The 22,529-nt window shown below is 35.2% G+C and overlaps 1 protein-coding gene across 1 annotated transcript in view; it reads left to right on the forward strand.

Moving 5' to 3' along the window:
* Positions 1 to 22,529, forward strand: part of LOC148949981 (uncharacterized) — a 93,497-nt gene that overhangs the window by 4,034 nt on the left and 66,934 nt on the right. The window contains exons 2-3 of the mRNA XM_089091380.1: positions 3,178 to 3,222; positions 15,771 to 16,044. Coding sequence (XP_088947506.1) covers positions 3,178 to 3,222; positions 15,771 to 16,044 — 319 coding nt within the window. The remainder of the gene's footprint in view (positions 1 to 3,177; positions 3,223 to 15,770; positions 16,045 to 22,529) is intronic.

The raw sequence follows: 22,529 nt of genomic DNA on the forward strand, positions 1-22,529 counted from the left end.
TTCCGGTAAAGTAAAAATTATGTACTTACCTTCAGAAGACACAGGGAACGTGTAGCCTTACTCCTCTTTGTGGTTAGTTTCTGCCTGTTTTGATTTCAACCCTTGATAAAATATCCATCTAATAAGGATAATAATCACGGTTGCATTGATAGCTGCAACCTAGTAAAGAGCAAAACACGGCCCATAGTAACAAAACGTTCTAAAATACATTTGTGTTTTAAAACGTTTGGTAAGAGCAAATTTTTATTTGCAGCTGATTCACTAACGGTAGCTATTATTTCGATTTACATTAATAGTAAAATGTTATTTTGAAAATAAATTTAGGAGAATTTTTCAAAAAGTGGCAAAACCCATTGAAAATGATGACGGATCAAAACGTACACAATTAGAATCGTATCGTCAAAAACCATATAAAATAAACTTATACCCCCAAACCTGGAACACCAAGGAAAATTACTTTTTGCATTTTTGCTTGAAATTTGCTCTTTTTCTGATTTTTTTCTTCATCGATAGCGGGGCACTGAAACATCATAAAGTGATGATAAGGGACCCATTTAAAAGCTGATTTGATATCTATTACTTTTTGTAAATTAGACTTGATAATGCCACTATAAAGTGTATTGCACCCTAAAAGTGCAATGTGGGTGTCATTTTTGGAATGGAAAGTCTCGGTAGGGCATGGGAACATCATAGAGAGCTGTTTAAGGTTTCATTTAATAGCGTAACATCGTTTCATATAAATTTGCCCTGATAAAACCACCCTAAGTTAAATTATGTGCAAAAGTGCAATTTGGGTGCCATATCCAGAATGGAAAGGCTGAGAAGAATAATTAGGATAGCATCATAATATCCATGGTTTGAAACCTTAGTACTAGGCTTTACAATCCCTCCTCTTTTATATTCCTCCCTCCAAGCCCCCTTAATGTTATTCATATGTCGTCTACGGACTAGCAGAACTAGTAGGCTACTACAACATGATAGAAAGCTGTTTAAGCATTTAAAAGCTTTTTCTATATCAACATAATTTTTATAAAGTTTACACCCCCATTATAAAGTGCCATATGGCACCCACAATTACACTTTGGTCTGTTTTTCCTTTTTTTTAAATAAATATACCAAAACAGGGCCTTTTCCAATGAAAAGTCTTCAATGAATCTAGGCTGGGGCAACAGCTGGGGGGCAACAAGCTACTCTTTTCTCCTCCTCAATTGCCGCAGAGAGAACGAGTAGGCAGAAAGCATTGTAGATAGATGTTTAAATTCTCAAGTCAAAGCTATTGATCATTTCAGCCTACATTTTGTAGATTTATAATGGAAAAAGCATTGAAAAGCGCGGAGATAAAATTTTGACGTCTAGGCTACCTTAATGTCTTAAATTTCCAAAATCCACTCAATTCGGGATTTGTAAAAGCGTGATTTATAAAACACCTTAGTCTAGTGGCAACGGCTTTGCCTTATGGCTTTGGCAACAGAAGTTCAAATATTTTTTTTTGTTAAACATTTTTTAAATGTGTTCTTTTTCAAGTACCGTCATTTCCAGTGATCAGTTCTCTTGAAATTTCAAAATCAAAGAAGCAAAAATAATGAAAATCAAATTTTTTATAAATTATTCTAACCACGCATCTGGAATTTCCTTTTAGTAATTTCATAGATAATACAATTTTTATTTGCAACTCTTCAAATATGCCAAAAATTTATTTCCTTTTGGGACTCCTTTTGGGAAAAATCTCAGATTTTTCAGGCAAACTTTAGGGGAGATTCGAAGTTAAACACGCATTTAGTGTCCTATTTTACCAAAACTTATGTTATTGGCATTAGTTTCTGTGCCCAAGTGGGGAAACAAATCTTTTCATAAAGTTTATTGTCAATATTTTTAAAACCTAAAAATACAAAAATGAGTTTAAAAATTAAGGTTTATCTTATAAAAGTAGAGAGTGAAGTTGAAACTCAAAACGAACAAAAATTACTTCTTTGCGGCCTATGCAACATGTTTTTGAGAAAAAACTGTTTAAAGAAAACGAAGAGTGTGTTTTGTCTATATTTGTAGAATTCTGAAAAATAGGGCTTTACTGAAAACTATGCATTCTTAAGTTTTATTGAGAGCTAATATCGTGCTGTAAAAGTTATTGATGGCCGTTCAAAGACTACCGAGAGCTTTATAGAAAGTTCATTTAGTTTCTGCAAGCTACGTAAGGGTATCTCTGTTTATATCTGTTTTGTTGCGTATTAAAGTTGAACTCTACAAATATAGGGAAAGCACGAGCCAGTTGGTTTGAAAAGTGTCATGAACTCTTTTCTACTCGTCTTACACGTGAATTAAGACAAAAAGAAAGTTGCTCTCCGTTTTGTGTGCATAAGCTTTCTAAGGTTTGGAATTCTTATTATCCTTATTACGTCGATTAAAAAGAGACTCAAAGCTCATTACAAAATGTGTCACTAACTTTGTTTATAAGAAGTTTAAGACTGAAAATTAAACTGTTCTTGATTTTTCCTGAAGATGTATTTAAATGAAGGACAAAGCGGTAAGAACTATGAAATAACCTTCTTGACAGTTTCTTAATAAGGATAAGAGAGTGAGATATTTGCAAAATATTTGAGAAGTAAGAGGAGAGCACCAGTGGGAGATCAGAGGGGGGCGAGGGGGCGTGCGTCCCCCAAACGTAGTCTAAAGCAGTGTAATTTACTTAATTAACGCAAGTTTGCGTTAATTAAAGTTGCTCCAAACGCAACTTTATCGGACCCACGTATTTTGCGGCCTTCCCCCCAAAGAAAAAATCCTAGGTCCGGCCCTGGAGAGGAATGGGACTATTATCCCATTTCCTGGTTCTTAAGGACCAGAGAACTTGTAGTTACTTACAGATGAAATTAGTGTTGCTGTTAAGTTTGGAATCTTTACAATTTGGATAGGATAATAGGAAGTTAAGAATACAGCATTTATGATTCATATGGGACAGTTGGGTCTCTGCAGGACAATATTGCACCCGCCCACAATCAATCAAGTGACAGTTCTAATTTGCAGCAGAACAGTTTTTTTAATTGGTCTGCAACTAATTACACCATAGATTACTAAACAGGAATAAACTCATGATTAGATTACTAAACAGAAATCTTCTCTTGAAAATCATAAAAAGAAAACAGGTTGATAAGACATGAAACAATAATTTTTTTCCACTTTCAGGAAGGTACCGTCAATTGAAAAGTGGATACCTAATGCGTTACAAAAGTAAGTGACTTGTTTATAATAGTTTCAATCCAAGTATCTTCAGGCAGTTCGCGGAGCCCCCTTCCCTAACATTTAAAAACTTGCCAGATCTCAAAAAAGCTATTTAATTGGAATAGTTTCGAGGAGGAAAAGAAGCTTCATATGGCCAGTTCTGGCATATATTTTATTAATTGGCATATATAGATTTCCTTGGTATGAAGAACTAGTAAGCGGCTAGAAAAAGTAAAATGAAACACGTAGCCTTTTGAGATGTTTGAAAGGGTGGGGCTGGTCAATCTCCATTTGTATTAACTTAAATTTGTTTTGAGTTTGTTTTAATTATTCATTGTTATTTCTTTTCAGTTATTGGCCAGTTTCTTCATATACGGTAATTCATCTTTTTCAAGTTTGAATTCTAATTTTCACTCTGCTTAAAGATTTAGTATCTAAGCCGAGTCCTTAGTAAACCTATCGTTATATAGAAAATATATTTTTTTGCCAGTTTTTTAGCAAAAATATTGTTTTTAAATTCAAATAAGTATTAAAAAAAACTTTTCAAATGGAAGCAATCAGCAACATTGAAACTAAAGAGAAATTATTCTGTACATGTCCCCACTCAAATTACCACTCTATGCGCACAAGCTTTACTATAATTTTACTGAAAACATTTTGAGCGCAACAAATTTAACCAGTTTTGAGTTGCAAGTGTTATATTCAAAGATTGCTTTTCATAGCGTTTGAACTGAAAATTATACTTCTAAAAGCAAATGCACCCCGATATATTGTAAAATATGGTTTATGGCACCTTTGAAATATGAAACTTTTTCTACAATTAATTAAGAAAAAAACTTTCCGAAACATAAGTTTTTCAAAGAAAAGTAGAGGTCATTTTAAACTTAAGCTCAGCAGTTACAAATACCTTTTAAAATTCAAACTCAAAACGACCAGAAATTGCTATTAAAGAATAAATAAAACCCAATACGAACAGAAATTAAATAAGCAATCATAGCAAAAACATACAACAAGTAATAATATAAATGAATAAATAGATCTTAAAGCGAGTAATGCTTCGATTGAATATAAAAATCAAGCTTAAAACGAAAAGAAATGTTTTCCTATTGATGTATAAATGAAACTTAAAACGAACAGAAGTTAAAAAAAACAAACAATCAATGTAAACAAACATACAATAGATATTAATGTAAATTAATAAATAAATCTTAAAACGAGTGGAACTTAAATTGAATATGCAAATCAAGCTTGAACCGAACAAAAATCACTACAAACAAGAGTTTGGGCATGACCTCCTTCTCCCACTGTAAAAGTCTAAAACCTACTGCGTCATTGGCGCTTTACTGAAAATCAATTTTATAACAAATATTTTCTTTTGTACTTAATATTGAAAATAAACTTTAAAATTATAGTAACATTTTGAACTGATAAGCTTTCAGCAATTAATATCATTATACATCAAATATTAAGTTTAATTTATTAGCCCTTTTAAAGTTGTTAAATACGAATATAGTTTCACTACAAACAAGTGTTTGGATACCGCCTCATTTCCTAACTGTAAATAAAAACTAAAAACCTACTGCGTCATTGGCGCTTAACTGAAAACGAATCATATTACAAATATGTTCTTTTCCAGTTCTTACAGCATCGAAAATAAAAATACAATTACAGTGAAATAAATTCTAGAACGGATGGATCTTTCAACAATTAATATCATTATACATCAAATATTCAATTTGATTTTTTTTATAATTTCCAAAACTGTTCAAGACACATATAGTTTTCAGTAAAGCGCCAATGACGCAGCAGGTTTTAGACTTTTACAGTGAGAGAAGGAGGTCATACCCAAACTCTTGTTTGTAGTGATTTTTGTTCGTTTCAAAGTTGATTTGTATATTCAATTTAAGTTTCACTCGTTATAAGATTTATTTATTAACTTACATTAATATCTATTGTATGTTTGTTTGTATTGATTGTTTATTTAATTTCTGTTCGTTTTAAGTTTCATTTATACTTCAATAGGAAAATTATTTTTTTTCGTTTTAAGCTTAATTTTCTTATTCAATCTAAGAATTACTAGCCTTAAGATCTATTTATTCATGTATATTATTACTTTTTGTATGTTTTTGCTATGATTGTTTATTTAATTTCTGTTCGTTTTGGGTTTCATTAATTCTTTAATAGCAATTTCTGGTCGTTTTGAGTTTGAACTTTAAAAGGTATCTGTATCTGCTGAGCTTAAGTTCAAAATGGCCTTTATTTTTCTTTGAAAAACTTATTTTCCGGAAGTTTTTTAATTCATTTTTATTCGTTTTTGACTGCAAAAATTTCAGGTTTTTATAAATACCTTGTTTCAATATCTAACTTTTAAAAAAATCAGATGTACATTAAAGTATCAGATACGATATCAAAGACACAATATAAAAATGAAAAAAAAGGCCTGTGTAAACGTTGGAGTTTTTATTATCTGATGTTTAGACTATTTTTAACAAAATGACTATCTCAAAATTTTTATCGGGTGGGTTTGGCGAAAAAGGCCGTGGGGGACTAATTAAGTTTCGGTCTCTTTTGACTCTTTAAAAGTGAACTAGAAGTTTCTATGTTCAATCAAATGAGCCCTCTCTGAAGTTTATACGAGTATCTCTTCAATAACAACCATATATATCCTCAGAATATAACTTACAACGCATGTCCCTGGGCCCTGGGGAATTGTGTGGACCCTGGAGTTTTAATATCTGATGGTTGAACTATTTTTAAAAAAATGGTCACCTCAAATTCTTATCGGATAGGTTTATCCATCCGATACACCCAAAGGCGTGGAGGGCGGGAGGGACTAGTTGTCCTCCGATATTTTTTCACTCTGAGAAAATGAATTACAATTTTTAATTTCCATTCAAATGAACCCTCTCTGAAGTTTATACGAGCATCCCTTTCATAAGACCACATACGGCCCCAGGACATAGCTTACAAAGCCTGCTCCCCGGGCCCTGGGGGGTTGTGTCGACCCTGGAGTTTTGTTATCTGATCTTTTAACTATTTTTAAAAAAATGGACCTCTCAAAGTTCTTATCTGATGGGTTTGAGGAAAATAGGGCGTGAAGAGGGGGGCTAATTGCCCTCCGATCTCTTTTGACTCTTAAAAAGAGAACGAGAACTTTCAATTTCCAATCATAAAAGCCCTCCGAAGTTTATACGAGCATACCTTCCATAAGAACCATATATGCCCCCAGAGCATTACATACAACGCCTACCCCAGGCCCTTAGGGGGTTGTGTCGACACAGGAATTTTTCTTATCTGACCTTTGAATTATTTTTAACGAAATGGCCATACGTAAAGGAGTTTTTGTTATATGGTCTTTGAACTATTTTTTAACAAAATGGGCTACCTCAAATTCTTTATCAGATGTATTTGGGGAAAATGGCTTGGAAGGGGGGCAGTTGCCCTCCGATCACTTTTGACTCTTAAAAAGGGCTCTAGAACTCTCGATTTCCAATCGAATTAGGCCCCCTTTGAAGTTAATACGACAACCCCTTCTATCTTAAGTGCCTCTGGGAAAAAAATAAATAGAGTATGGGGGGAGGCTATCTACCCTCTAATCACTTTTGACTCTTAAAAAGTGAATTAGAACTTTCAATTTCAAATCAGATGAACACTCTATGAAGTTTAAACGAGCATCCCTTCCATAACAACCATATATGCCCCCAGGGCAAAACTTACAACACCTACCCTCGGGCCCTGGGGGGCTGTGTCGACACCAGAGTTTTTCGTTATCAGAACTTTGAACTATTTTTAACAAAATGTCTATCTCAAAAGTTATATCTGATGCATTTGGGGCGTGGAGGAAGGGGGGAGGGGGCTAATTGCCCTCCGAACCCCTTCATATACGGACTAATTACTGTTCACTTTAAGTTTTAATGTTGCTCCTTACTTTCAGCTGAAAAAACTCAAGTGTATTTTTAATTTCTAATAGTTTTTAAATAATGCTGGGAAATCGGGCGCCCCCTTCATAGAAATGTCCCTTCCTCCTTGAAAACATCCTCGATGGAAAAATCCTGCCACGTACCCCCCCCCCCCACCAGACCCCCCCCCCATAAAAAATACCTCCTGAAAACATTTGTTACTTCCCAATACCCAATACTGTATGTAAACAATGGGCTAAGCTCATAGATTGCATCCCTTCCCCTGAGGACTTTAGGGGATTCAGTCATCTTCAAAGACATAGTTATTAGATTTTTAACTATGCTAAACAAAATGGCTATTTCAAAATTTTGATCGGGTGACTTTAGGAAAAATGAGCGTGGGGGGGGGGAATAGATGCCCTCCAATATTTTTAGTCACTTAAAAAGGGCACTAGAACTTTTAACTTCGGTTCAAATGAGCCCTCTTTCTTCTGGCAAAAAATACAAAGTTCCACAGTTTTGCAGATTGGAGCTTGAAAGCTCTTCTGTAGGGTTTTCTGTCTATTTAATACTCTGTCTTTATTAAGATTCTATCACTTTTAGGGGCTGTTTCCCCCTTTTCTTAGAAAATAATGTAATTTTTTTCAGGCTAGTAACTTTTGATAGGTATAACCAAACTTGATGAAACTTATATATTTGAAATCAGCATAAAAATCCAATTCTTTTGATATATCTATTGGTATCAAAATTCTGTTTTTGAAATTTTCGGTTACTATTGAGTCGGGTCACTCCTTACTTACAGTTAGTTACCACGATTAGTTTGATATTGGTTTGTGGTAGTTGTATGTTTGGTAGATTATTTGATTTCATTTTTGTTCATTTTTGGTTTAATGGAGCTCTTTATTTTTTTTTTCTGAAAAACGGGTTTTGTGGAAAAAGTTTTTTTTAATTAATTTATGTTTGTTTTATGTTGACATTAAATAAAAAAAACAAGTTTTTTTAAAGGAAAGTAAGGAAAGACGTTGTAACTTAAAACGAACAGAAATTATTGCGTATATGAACGGGGCTGTCCCCTCCTCAACGCCTCCCTCTTTACGCTAAAGTTTTTCATTGTCCAAAAAAATAGAGTTGTGAGAAAGTCAAACTTTAGCGTAAAAGACGAGGCGTTGAGGAGGGGACAATCCCTTTCATATACGGAATAATTTCTGTTCGTTTTAAGTTTCAACATCGTTCCTTACTTTCAGTTAAAAAAACTTGTTTTTTCTATTTAATTTTTGAAAGTTTTTGAATTAATGCAGGTTTTGACTTTGGCTCACCGTACATAAATAGTTAATACAAAATTTGAATATTAATTTTACTTTTATTTTGTTAAATGGCTTTCTCGAAACTTGTTTAATTTTATTTACGAACGATTTTATTAGTAATAAATATACGTAACTTACGAATTAACTTACGTAACGAACTTCTATATTCATATATTTTTTAATATGTATATTAGAGGGTTCACCCCCTAGTCAATACCTTGCTCTTTAAGCTAAAGTTCGAATTTTGTTCCAATTCTTTAAAAATGACCTCTTAATCACAAAGGCCGTTAATTAGAATAAATAGCTCTTATGAAAGTACTAAAAAATATTTGGCTTAAAGAGCGAGGTATTGACTAGGGGGTGAACCAAATCATATACGTAATGTTTTCTGTCGTTTTAAGTTTTGATGTTACTCCTTACTTTCAGTTGAAAAACTTGTTTTTTTCCATATATAATTTCTGATCTTTTTTCAAATAATGCTGGGAAATCCGGCGCCCCCTTCGTAGCAATGTCCCTTCCCTCATGAAAACTTCCTTCATGGAAAGATCCTCCCACATAACCCCCGACTCTCCCCACTACTAGAAAAATCCCCCCTGAAAACGTCTGTATACTTCCCAATAACCAATACTATATGTTAAACTTGGGTAAAGTTCATAACATTCAGCCCTCTCCCCTGGGACTTCGGGGGATTAAGTCATCCTAAAGGACATAGTTATCATATTTTCGACCATGATCGAAATCTTGATCGATTGACTTTGGGAAAAAATGAGCGTGGGAGGGGGCCTAGTTACCCTCCATTTTTTTGTCACTTTAGAAGGGCAATAGAACTTTTAATTTCCGTTCCAATGAGCCCTCCCACGACATTCTAGGACCACTGGGTCGATAGGATCACCCCTGGGGAAAAAAAAACAAATAAACACGCATGGCATCACTGCCTGTGTCCTTATATGCCCTATAGTGCTTATATACCCTTTTAATACCTGCATGCATGTAGGTTTTATGTAGGCTGATATGCCCGTGTGACAACCTGCATACGGATGGCAGGTTGTCATCGGTACAACAGAAATATTCTCTGAAAATTTTACCTTCGTACCTTCGTAGGTTGTGGATTTTGAGCTAGCCAGAAGACACTGTGTGTATTCATTTAATGCTGCTTCTGCGGTTAGCATAACTAACGACAATAATGGCATTAAGTTGAAACTTTTAGGAAGAGTTTCAATTAAAGGAAAAACCTATATGCATGCAGGTATTAAAAGGTTATATAAGCACTGTAGGGCATATAAGGACATAGGCAGTGATGCTCTATCATAGCTAATAATATCATTGATATCTTAAAGGAGCTAACTTTATTGAAAATTAAAAGTTCTAGTGTCCTCTCAAGAGTCAAAAGTGATTGGAGGGCAATCAGCCCTCCTCTTTAGCTCATAAGTTTCCAGACACTTCCAATCAGGATTTTAGGACATCCATTTTATCCAGCATAGCTGAATGGTCTAGTAACTATATCTCTAGGGTTATTGGGCAGGACTCTCTCCACAGTTATGTAATTTTCCCATTAAGCATAAAAACTAAATATTACTTTAAAATTAAATCAAAACACACTGTTTGTATGCTGGTCGCCATTAAGACATCTCAGCAATATACCAAGAACGACTAGGGGTATTAAGTTGAAATTTCCTGGGCTACTTCTATCACTACTTCTGCCCTTAAAATTTTACTAAATCATAAGAGTGTAATAGTATCCCGGCTGTAAAAAAGCATAGTTATTATTTTTTGGGAATGGTATTAGCTTTAGTTTATTAGGTCAAGTAGAGGATGTATATGACTAAATTAAACACTACTATTTGTGTCATGATTTCTACAGAGTTTATGTTGTTTAAAATTGCTAAAAAAGTTTTTCCTGCATATAAATAGCGGGCCAAACTATAAATTTTTAAGGGAAAATCTCAAAGATTCAAACTATCACTTTCTTTTCCCCGAAAAAGACTATCAAAGAGTTCGTGGTAACGAACTGTAAGTAAGGAGTGACACGGCTCTATAGTTGCCGAAACTCTAAAAAATAGATTTTGATATCAATAGATAAATCAAAAGAAGTGGATTGTCATGCTGATTTTAAACATACAAATTTCATCAAGTTTAGTTTTACCCATCAAAAGTTAAGAGAAATAATGTGCCTTATTTTTTTTAAAAGGAGGGGACAGCCCATAAAAGGGATAAGATCCTAATGAAAATCACACCATCATATTCAGCGTATCAGAAAACCCTGCAGTATAGGTTTAACTTCCTATCTGCAAAAATGTGGAATTTTGTATTTTTTGCCAGAAGAAAGATCACGGATGTGTGTTTATTGTTTGTTTGTTTCGTTTTTTTTTCAGGTGTGGTCGTATCGATCCAATGGTCCTAGAATATCGCAAGAGGGCTCATTCAAACAAAATATTAAGGTCTAGTGACCTATTTAAGTGATCCAAAAATTGGAGGGAAACTAGCCCCCCCCCACGCTCTATTTTTCCCAATGTCACCCGATCAACATTTTGTGATAGCCATTTTGTTCAGCATAGTCAAAAATCTAATAGCTATGTCTTTGAAGATAACCCCGGGGGAAGGGCTGCGAGTTTTCATTTTTGCCCATATAGTATTGGTTATTGGGAGGTATACAGACGTTTTCAGGAGGGAATTTTTCTGGTGGGGTCGGGGGGTTGGGGGATTTGGTTACGTGGGGCAATTTTTCCATGGAGGACGTTTTCATGGATGAAGGGACATTTATATGAAGGGGGTGCTGGATTTCCCAGCATTATCTAGAAACGATAAGAAATTAAATAAAAAAACAAGTTATTTCAACTGAAAGTAAGGAGCAGCATTAAAACTTTAAACGAACAGAACCTATTACGTATATTATGGGGTTCGCTCCCTATTCAATACCTCGCTCTTTACGCTTAAGTTTTTTCTGTACTTTCAAAAGAGCTATATATTCTAATTAAACGGCCTTTGTGATTCGGGGGTCATTCTAGAAGAATTGAAAAAAAAACTTTAGCGTAAAGAGCGAGGTATTGACTACCCCGTCACATACGCAATAATTTCTGTTCATTAAATTTTAATGTGGCTGCTTACTTTCAGTTAAAAAAAACTTGTTTTTTGTATTTAATCAAACAGTTCGTGGTATCGAACTGTAAGTAAGGAGTGACCCGGCTCAATGGTAACCGAAACTTTAGAAAACGGAATTTTGATACCGATAGATACATCAAAAGAGTCAAATTTTAATGCTGATTTCAAATATATAAGTTTCATCAAGTTTAGTTCCAACCATCAAAAGTTACGTGCCTGAGAAAATTTGGCTGATTTTCGAAAAAAGTGGGGAAGACACCCTAAAAGCTATAGAACCTTAATGAAAATCACACCATCATATTCACTATATCAGAGAACCCTACTGAAGAAGTTTTTAAGCTCCTAGCTACAAAAATATGGAATTTTGCATTTTTTGCCAGAAGAAAGATCAGGGATGCGTGTTTATTTGTTTTTTTCCCCAGGGGTGATGGTATCGACCCAGTGGTCCTAGAATATCGTGGGAGGGCTCATTGGAACGGAAATTAAAAGTTCTAGTGCCCTTTTAAAGTGACCAAAAAAATGAAAGGCAACTAGGCCCCCTCCCACGCTCATTTTTTCCAAAAGTCAATCGATCAAGATTTTGAGATAGCCATTTTTTTCAGCATGGTCGAAAATATGATAACTATGTCCTTTAGGATGACTTAATCCCCCGAAGTCCCCGGGGAGAGGGCTGAATGTTATGAACTTTACCCAAGTTTAACATATAGTATTGGTTATTGGGAAGTATACAGACGTTTTCAGGGGGTATTTTTCTAGTAGTGGGGAGAGTCGGGGGTTATGTGGGAGGATCTTTCCATGAAGGAAGTTTTCATGAGGGAAGGGACATTGCTATGAAGGGGGCGCCGGATTTCCCAGCATTATTTAAAAAAAGATCAGAAATTATATATAAAAAAAAACAAGTTTTTTAACAGAAAGTAAGGAGCAACATCAAAACTTAAAACGACAGAAAACATTACGTATATTATTGGGTTCATCCCCTAGTCAACACCTCGCTCTTTAAGCCAAAGATTATTTAGTACTTTCATAAGAGCTATTTATTCTAATAAACGGCATTTGTGATTAAGGGGTCATTTTTAAAGAATTGGAACAAAATTCGAACCTTAGCTTAAAGAGCAAGGTATTGACTAGGGGGCGAACCCTCTAATATACGTATTAAAAATATAAGAATAAGAGGTTCGTTACGTAAGTTAATTCGTAAGTTACGTATATTTATTACTAATAAAAACGTTCGTAGATAAAATTAAACAGGTTTCGAGAAAGATATTTAACCAAATAAACGTAAAATTAATATTCAATTTTTTATTAATTATTCATGTACCGTGAGCCATAATCAAACCCTGCATTAATTCAAAAACGTTCAAAAATTAAATAGAAAAAAATAAGTTTTTTTAACTGAAAGTAAGCAATGACGTTAAAACTTAAAACGAACAGAAATTATTCCGAATATGAAAGGGGCTGTCCCCTCCTCAACGCCTCGCTCTTTACGCTAAATTTAAACTTTCTCACAACTCTAATTTTTTTAAACAATGGAAAACTTTAGCGTAAAGAGCGAGGCGTTGAGAAGGGGACAGCCCCTTTCATATACGGAATAATTTCTGTTCGTTTTAAGTTTTATCGTCGTTCCTTACTTTCAGTTAAAAAACTTGTTTTTTTTTATTTAATAATACACAAGTACCAAAACCATTTTCCCCTACAGAAATAAAAAAAAAAAAACTCAAATAAAATTTTCAAATTTTGAAAGCCTTATTTTCCACGAGGGGGGGGGATTTTATGGGAAAGGGGGTATTTTCCGCGGTGGGTATTTTTCACGGGGGATATTTTTCGGGGGGGGGGTAGGGATAGGCTATTTTCCATGGGGTATTTTCAGGGAGATATTTTCCGATAAATAAAAGTTCAAATGGGGATAAAATCCTTTTAATAGACAGTGTTTCACAAACAGTCATATAAACTGACAAAAAATACCAGATATTTCGGTCACATATGCAGTGACCGTCATCAGTAGTAAAACTGATGACGGAAAGGCATTTACCCCGGCATTTATTTATCGTCATGGAAAGACTGTGTGGTCTCCGAAACTATCTACGGGGTATTTTCCGCGGGGGGGTATTTTCCTGGGTCGTATTTTCCGCGGGAGGTATTACCCGGGGGTATTTTCCGTGGGGGTATTTTCTGCAGGGGGTATTTTCCGTGGAGGGGCATTTTTTGCGGGGGGGGGGTATTTTATTACTGCGCATAACTAATGCTACGCAAAACTACTGACCTTTCAAAAATGCTAAAAAAATGGATGTCTCAAAACTTTGTTTGGGGGGGGGGGGTCTCTCAAATCACCTTCACTCTTAAAAAGAGCATTATAACTTCCTAGTTAAAATCAAATGAGACCTATCTGAATTTAATATGAACACCCATTCCATAAAACCTTATATGCCCCCAGAGCATAACTTAAAGCCCTTTACCCCAGGGCTCTGGTGGGGTATGGCAAACCTGGAAGCATTGCTTTATGTTCTTTGGACTATTTGAAACTAAATTGCCATCGCACAATTTCAGTCAGATGCATTTGGTGAAAAGAGGGATAGTTGGGAGTTAGTTGCCCTCCAGTTACTTTCGACTGTTAAAAAAGGCGCAAGCCCTTCTAATTTCTAATCGAAGGAGCCCTTTCCAAAGTTTCTACGACAACTCCTTCGATTTCAAGGAGTTGTCTAAAAAAAATTTTTTTTTGGAAATGAAAAAATAAATTATACATTGTGCCCTCATCGTTCTTTACTTAGGCAGTGCTATTGCGCTGCCTATGATTTAGTGCAGTAAGAGAGAATCCGAAATAAGTATTGTGTGAACTAAATAATTGTCAAACTCTGTATCTGCTTTGTTTTTGCTTTTACCTAGGTATTAGCCCAGTGTATATTTACTGGGGTTAATGAAGATCCTAAAAACGGTACTCCGTGTAAATGAAGATTTGTGTATACTTTTAATTCTTGGTGTACAAGCTTTTAAAGTTTAATAAACATATAAATTGAAGATTTTAGAAAGAAAATAAAGAAAAATCAGAATTTTGTCGAAGGGATAATATATTCCATCAGCTAAAAAAAAACCTAAGAAAAAAAGCCATATCTAGGATATAAAAAATTGATGCGTCATGACAACTTTGTAAATTGTTTCTAAGTGGATAAAGCGATCTTAAACAGAAGAAAGATCGTGTCATCTTGCTTACTTTTTATTGTACTACTCGAGTAAAATACAAGAGAACAACACAAAAAATTTCATTTCCAAAATTTCAGAAAACAATACAAAAATTGGAGTTTGGTATTCGAGAACGACTTTTTCGGAATTGCTTCCAAAAAATTTTTATTCTCCGGCTTTCTTAGAATGATTTAATTTTCTGCAGGAATAAAACATAAAATTGTTCTGAAAAAGTTTACTTTCCCAGCTAGAATAGTTTTGTTACAACACGAGGGAAAAAAGTTTTCTTCTTCTGGGAAACCACTGGAAACTATACAAACTTCGCTGGAACCTTTTTGTCGCGCTTCACGATCCCACGCCCAGGAATAAATCCGATTCTACATCTCTTGCTACTTAGAGGAAAGACCGCTGATCACGAGAAAAACAAAACAAACAGGTGCGACAGCAATAGTGTTGCATTGCAACACATCTAGGGAGCTACCTTGCATACGGGAGCGTAGTTATATCATCACTTCTCCAATTACAGAAATACCCCAATAAACCTGTAGCGTACATGAACTCTTTTTAGAAAATAAGATTTTCTCGTACAGGGAATCTTTTAAGATGGTGAAATTTTAGCATTAAGTTTTCTTACGACCCAAATTTAAGAATACGATTTCGATTAAACACCAAATCATTCAAGTAGATTACCTGGATAATTTTTAGGACTTACTAATTTAGTTTGCAATCTTGTTTACAGTAGACAATATTGGAATCTTTCTTAGAGGACCTTGCCTCCAAATAAAGCAATTCAACATTTGAATTTTTAAGTAATATTATCTATTTCAACATTTGCTATTATATTTTAACTTTTTTTCGTTCAGAAACTGTGAAATTTTGACCGAATGATAATTTAAAATGATAGAATTTCTGGAGAGATATATTACTACCGGAGACCCAAGAACTGAAACCCATCGAGACTCGAACCCAAAATAATCGTTTGGATATTCTTTTAACCTTTAGCATATGATTTATTGCATTTACCATTTTGCCTCAAACCATTATTTTTCGGAAATAATGAAGTACATTTTAACCTTTTTAGAGAGACTCTTCAGTCGAACTTGGAGAAAAGAATATATCGTTCTATACGAGGACAGTACATTAGCATGGTTCAAGGACCAATTTAGATCCCAACCAGAAGGGGGTCTTATCCTCCAAGAGGCTCCAGAATTAATGGCAGTTGGGGCTTTCACGTTAAGAGTTCCGACAAAACCTGATCTTCCTGGAGGAACGCAAATCCAGCAACTAATGGCGTTTGGTGTCCGTAACAAATCAAAAATTCACTGGTTTCTGGCCAATAATGAAGAAGAAGTAGCGTAAGTTCAACGAGATACTTAAAGCATTTTAATTGTTATTTTAAATGAGTATGTGACAATTCATTTTAGCAAAGCCTAAAATTTTGGGAGCAAGAGGGTTGGAACCAATCAAAATAAGTGTTTTTTAAAAAAGATTTGAATTGAAGCACGAATCGTAAGATTGCAACATTGTACCATGTTTGTATCTTGTACAATGGATGCTAGCAAACAATTTAATTTTATTATCAGTTTTTTTTCTATTAACTATCACTGAACAGTGAATTTATGTTTTCAAAGAGTAAAACTTGTTTTAAAAATTAGGTGACACGGGAACAACCAGGCGAACCCTCTATACTACCTCACCTTCGACATCACAAGAAAAGTAGTGGTTCACATTTGTTCGTAACTTAATATTGTATAACAGGGGTGACTGTATCGAACTAAAATTCCTAGAGTGTCGAGTAAAATGTATTTCAAATGGAAAATGTAAGTTCTAGTGCCTCTATTAAGTACCAAAAAAGATTGCACTTCATCAAGGCAGTGAATTCCGCTATTTTTAAGTGCAAAACTAAAATTTTCGACCAAATAAATCCAAAAAGTAATCGATTGAAAATTTGAGAAATCGATTTAGAGCTGCAGAATAACCATATACTGAGATTCTCAGTCTCAGAGGCCATAATGTCCTGCGGTGGCGCGTTCGTTTCGAAAGATACACTTAGTCTATACAAAATAAGTTATCAATATATATACACAATCATCTTAAGCCTTCATTTTGCTTACTTGATTTATTTGAGGCGTCATAAATCTATGTACAGTGGTATATAGTTGCGCATCAACCTGTAGGAAGGAGGGCCAGAAGATATTTGTATGTGTCTGAGGGTGGTTGCCTATGCTCAGAATTTTTAACATACATTGAGCCTTCAGAGAAATATACAAAATAGGAATAGGAGGACGGTAGCATTGAATCTCCAACATCCCTATTCCCAAGGAATAATTTGGACTAAGCCTTAATATAGATGATGTAAAATTCGTTTAATAAATGAAGGGTTCTCCCCACTCCTCAGCTCTCAAATCCTTGTGCTAAAGTTTTCCTAAGTGCCTTTGGCAGAGAACTATAAAATATTAACACAAAGAAAAGGTGGATAAGGGAGGGCAGACACCCTCATTTAAGTTCTCGTTTAAACTTTTAATACCCTCTTGATTTTCCTTTAAAAAATCTTTCCAAATTCTCAGCTAAGACAACAATTCCAGATATACTTCCCATAAAATAAAGCATGTTTTTTGGAGATTAAGAGCTGGCTTCATACTTGGATAAAGTAAAGTAGGGTAGGCTGTAGCACCACCAATGGTCAACTCCTAGCTTTAAATGGATATCATTGAAATGATATCCATCTCACCTCTTTCAACAAATCTTTGGGTGGCACTTTTTTTTTAGATACGTAACGCAAAAGAACAAAGGGAAGAATCTTATTGAATATATATTGACCAAGTAGACTTCTTTGAAATGTTACAACCATCCGGGTTGTTTCTCTGAAGAGACTGTTCTAAAAAGTCATTATTGTGTCTCTTTAAGTTAGGACTCGACAGCTGCATAGAACATAGTAATTAAGATGGATGCTAGACTAGCATATTGAGCAATATAGATTTACCCAGTACCACCAAATAGGTTATTCTATTAAATAAGGTTTTTATATGTTCCTTCAAATTGATTTCGCCCAAGTTTCCCTCTGCATTTACCTACCAGCTTTACCCTTAAGTCCAAGGAAAAAAAAATACAAGAATAATGAAAAGGGATGAGAAAAATTTGTTGGGTACTCCCAGTCTCAAAATAAATTTGGAAAGTATCCCATTCATTCTTTTTTCCACTAAAGCCTTTCCCAATGAAAATGTTGGAGCATTAACGAATATCTCTAGTTAAATAAAAAAAACATTCCTAAAAAAAACATTCGCACCTAGGCTCAATTAGAACAATAGATTATGTTTGATCTCTTCTTAATAATGTTCATTTTAGAAAAAAATAGTTTACTCGTTCATCCGAAGTTTCTATTTCAAGTATGTATCTGACTAAACTGCTACAATATCTTAAGAATTATGCAAGTACTAATTTACGTTGAGGTGACCTAAATTGGAGGTGGGCAAGCTTGTTAGGGTTTATTCACTTAAGACAAATGAACAGAGCGATTAGTAACTCGTAGGAAACCCGCCAGTGCTAAAAAAAAACACACATACAGGCATCAGTGTTGATGCTCAGGAGTAGGAACCTATCAAGAGCTCGTGACATGACACCACTGCCGCCATCTATAATTTAGTCTAACTCTGACCCCACACCATATATGGGCATAGACTCACTAAGGGAAACGGATTTCCGAGAAATTGATTGCGTAACCTAACCTCATGAGTTCCGGAACGAACACCATATATGGGCATAGAATCCCTAGGGGAAATAGATTCCCGAGAAATTGATTTGTTGATGTTCATCCAGGAGAATTGTCTCCGGGCGAAGTTTATTAATGTCTTTGTTCGTGTTCGTCCAGGAGAATTGTCTCCGGGTGAAGTTTGCACATGCGCATTAACGGTGGGGAAGAGATATTTTGATCTTAGAGATGAAGAGATTAACGCGGGAAAGGGTTTCCTAGGAATTTCAAATGTGACAGCGCAGGGATGCCAAAACAAAAGGAACGCGTAGAAGTTACGTTTAGGGATTATTTGGGCGAAACCGTTTTAGACATTTTAGAAGATGATTTAAGCGAAACTGTTTTAGGCATTTTAGAAGATGATTTGGGGGTGAAAATCTGTGGTCGTTATAATAAACAAGTTCCACCATATATGGGCATAGAATACTGACGCGAACACATGTGCTGCCATCTAAAATTTAGTCTAACTCTGACGCCACACCATATATGGGCCTAGACTCCCTAGGGGAAATGGATTCCCGAGAAATTGATTGCATAATCGAAGGGGAACTAAATTTCTGAGAAATTGATTGCTTAGTCGGTAGAACCCTATCAGGAGGTCGTGAAGGGAGTCCATATATGGGTATAGAATGACGTAATCGACTAGGGCAAATAGATTTCTGAGAAATTGATTACATAATCGGTAGAACACTATCAGTAGGTCATGACGGGAGTCCATATATGGGCATAGAATGAAGTAATCGACTAGGACAAATGGATTTCTGAGAAATTGATTACATAATCGGTAGAACCCTATCAGGAGCTCGTGACGGGAGTCCATATATGGGCATAGAATGACGTAATCGACTAGAACAAATGGATTTCTGAGGAATTGATTACATAATCGGTGGGGAATCTATTGATCTGAGACTCCACTAGGACAAGTGAATTTCCGAACAAATTGATTTACATAATCGGTGGGAATGTATTGATCTAGGTTTGAATGTCTAAAGTGACTGTCTTTGTCTGTTTGTGTGTCTGGTTCTATTTGTTTGCATGTCTGGGTTGGTGTTTGCAAGTCCTAGAATTTGTCTTTGTTGGTTTGAATGTCTAAAGTGTCTGTCTTTCTCTGTTTGTGTGTCTGAATCTATTTGTTGGCATGTCAGGGTTGGTGTTTGCAAGTCGAAGAATTTGTCTTTGTTGGTTTGAATGTCTAAGTGTCGGTCTTTCTCTGTTTGTGTGTCTGATTCTATTTGTTTGCATGTCGGGGTTGGTGTTTGCAAGTCCAAGAATTTGTCTTTGTTGGGTTGAATGTCAAAAAGTGTCTGTCATTCTCTGTTTGTGTGTCTGATTCTATTTGTTTGCATGTCTGGGTTGGTGTTTGCAAGTTCAAGTATTTGTCATTGTTGGTTTGAATGTCTAAAGTTTTTGTCTTTCTCTGTTTGTTTGTCTGATTCTATTTGTTTGCATGTCTGGGTTGGTGTTTGCAAGTCCAAGAATTTGTCTTTGTTGCTTTGAATGTCTAAAGTGTCTGTCTTTCTCTGTTTGTGTGTCTGATTCTATTTGTTTGTGTGTCTGATTCTATTTGTTTGCATGTCAGGGGTTGGTTTTTGCAAGTTCAAGTATTTGTCTTTGTTGGTTTGAATGCCTAAAGTGTCTGTGCTTCTCTGTTTGTGTGTCCGATTCTATTTGTTTACATGTCTGGGTTGGTGATTGCAAGTCAAAGAATTTGTCTTTGTTGGTTTGAATGTCTAAAGTGTCTGTCTTTCTCTGTTTGTGTGTCTGAATCTATTTGTTGGCATGTCAGGGTTGATGTTTGCAAGTCCAAGAATTTGTCTTTGTTGGTTTGAATGTCTAAGTGTCGGTCTTTTTCTGTTTGTGTGTCTGATTCTATTTGTTTGCATGTCAGGGTTGGTGTTTGCAAGTCCCAGAATATGTCTTTGTTGGGTTGAATGTCTAAAGTGTCTGTCATTCTCTGTTTATGTGTCTGATTCTATTTGTTTGCATGTCTAGGTTGGTGTTTACAAGTTCAAGTATTTGTCATTGTTGGTTTGAATGTCAAAAGTTTGTGTCTTTCTCTGTTTGTGTGTCTGATTATATTTGTTTGCATGTCTGGGTTGGTGTTTGCAAGTCCAAGAATTTGTCTTTGTTGGTTTGAATGTCTAAAGTGTCTGTCTTTCTCTTTTTGTGTGTATGAATCTATTTGTTTGCATGTTTGGGCTGGTGTTTGCAAGTCCAAGAATTTTTCTTTGTTAGTTTGAATGCCTAAAGTGTCTGTCTTTCTCTGTTTGTATGTCTGATTCTATTTGTTTGCATGTCTGGGTTGGTGTTTGCAAGTCCAAGAATTTGACTTTGTTGGTTTGAATGTCTATAGTGTCTGTCTTTCTCTGTTTGTGTGTCTGATTCTATTTGTTGGCATGTCAGGGTTGGTGTTTGCAAGTCCAAGAATTTGTCTTGTTATCAAGAATTTGTTTGCTTATCATGAGCGCTCATGATAAGCTAACCTAACCTAACCTAACTTAAAGATGATGAAATGTTTCTATTTATTTATTAATATTTATTCATACCTAACCTAACCTATGGTTTTGGTGGTTAAATGAACCCAATGACGAATTCTTGGACTTGCAAACACCAACCCAGACATGTCAACAAATAGAATTAGACACACAAACAGAGAAAGACAGACACTTTAGACATTCAAACCAATTAAGACAAATTCTTGGACTTGCAAACACCAACCCAGACATGCAAACAAATAGAACCACACACAAACAGTGAAAGACAGACGCTTTACACATTCGAACCAACAAAGACAGATACTTGGACTTGCAAACACCAACCCAGACATGCAAACAAATAGAATCAGACACACAAACAGAGAAAGACAGACACTTTAGACATTCCAACCAATAAAGACAAATTCTTGGACTTGCAAACACAAACTCAGACATGCAAACAATAGAATCAGACACAAAAAAAGAGAAAGACATACTCTTTAGACATTCAAACCAACAATGACAAATTCTTAGACTTTCAATCATCAACTAACACATCCAAACCAAAAGAATCAGACATACAAACAGAGAAAGACAGACACTTTAGGCATTCAAACCAACAAAGGCAAATTCTTGGACTTGCAAACACCAACCCAGACATGCAAACAAATAAAATCAGACACACAAACAGAGAAAGACAGACACTTTAGACATTCCAACCAATAAAGACAAATTCTTGGACATGCAAACATCAACCCAGACATGCAAACAAATAGAATCAGACACACAAACAGAGAAAGACAGACACTTTAGAAATTCAAACCAACAATGACAAATACTTTGACTTGCAAACAACAGCCCAGAAATTAAAAAAAATAGAATCAGACACATAAAAAGAGAAAGAGAATCACTTTAGGCATTCAAAACAACAAACAAAAATACTTGGACTTGCAAACACCAACCCAGACATGTAAAAAAATAGAATTACACAAACAAGCAGACAGAGACATAGTCTTTTGACATTCAAACCGACAAAGACAAATTCTCGGACTCTCAAACGACAACCCAGACATGCAAACAAACAGAATCAGACACACAATCAGAGAAAGACAGACACTTTAGACATTAAAACCAACAAAGACAAATTCTTGGACTTGCAAACACCAACCCAGACATGGAAAAAAATAGAATCAGACACACAAACAGAGAAAGACAGACACTTTAGACATTAAAACCACCAAAGACACATTTTTGGACTTGCAAACACCTGCCCAGACAGGCAAAAAAATAGAATCAAACACACAAACAGAGAAAGAAAGACAGTTTTGACATTCAAACAAACAAATACAAATAGTTGGACGTGCGAACACCAACCCAGACATGTAAAAAAATAGATTCAGTCATATAAGCAGAAAAAGACAGACACTTTAGACATTCAAACCAACAAAGACAAATTCTTGGACTCTCAAACGTCAACCCAGACATGCAAACAAATAGAATCAGACACACAATCAGAGAAAAACAGACACTTTAGACATTCAAACCAACAAAGACAAATTCTTAGACTTGCAAACACCAACCCAGACATGCAAATAAATAGAATCAGACACACAATCAG

Source organism: Artemia sp. Qi Xiang Cuo, chromosome 7, assembly GCF_049724085.1.
Source record: "Artemia sp. Qi Xiang Cuo chromosome 7, ASM4972408v1, whole genome shotgun sequence".
Classification (NCBI taxonomy): domain Eukaryota; kingdom Metazoa; phylum Arthropoda; class Branchiopoda; order Anostraca; family Artemiidae; genus Artemia; species Artemia sp. Qi Xiang Cuo.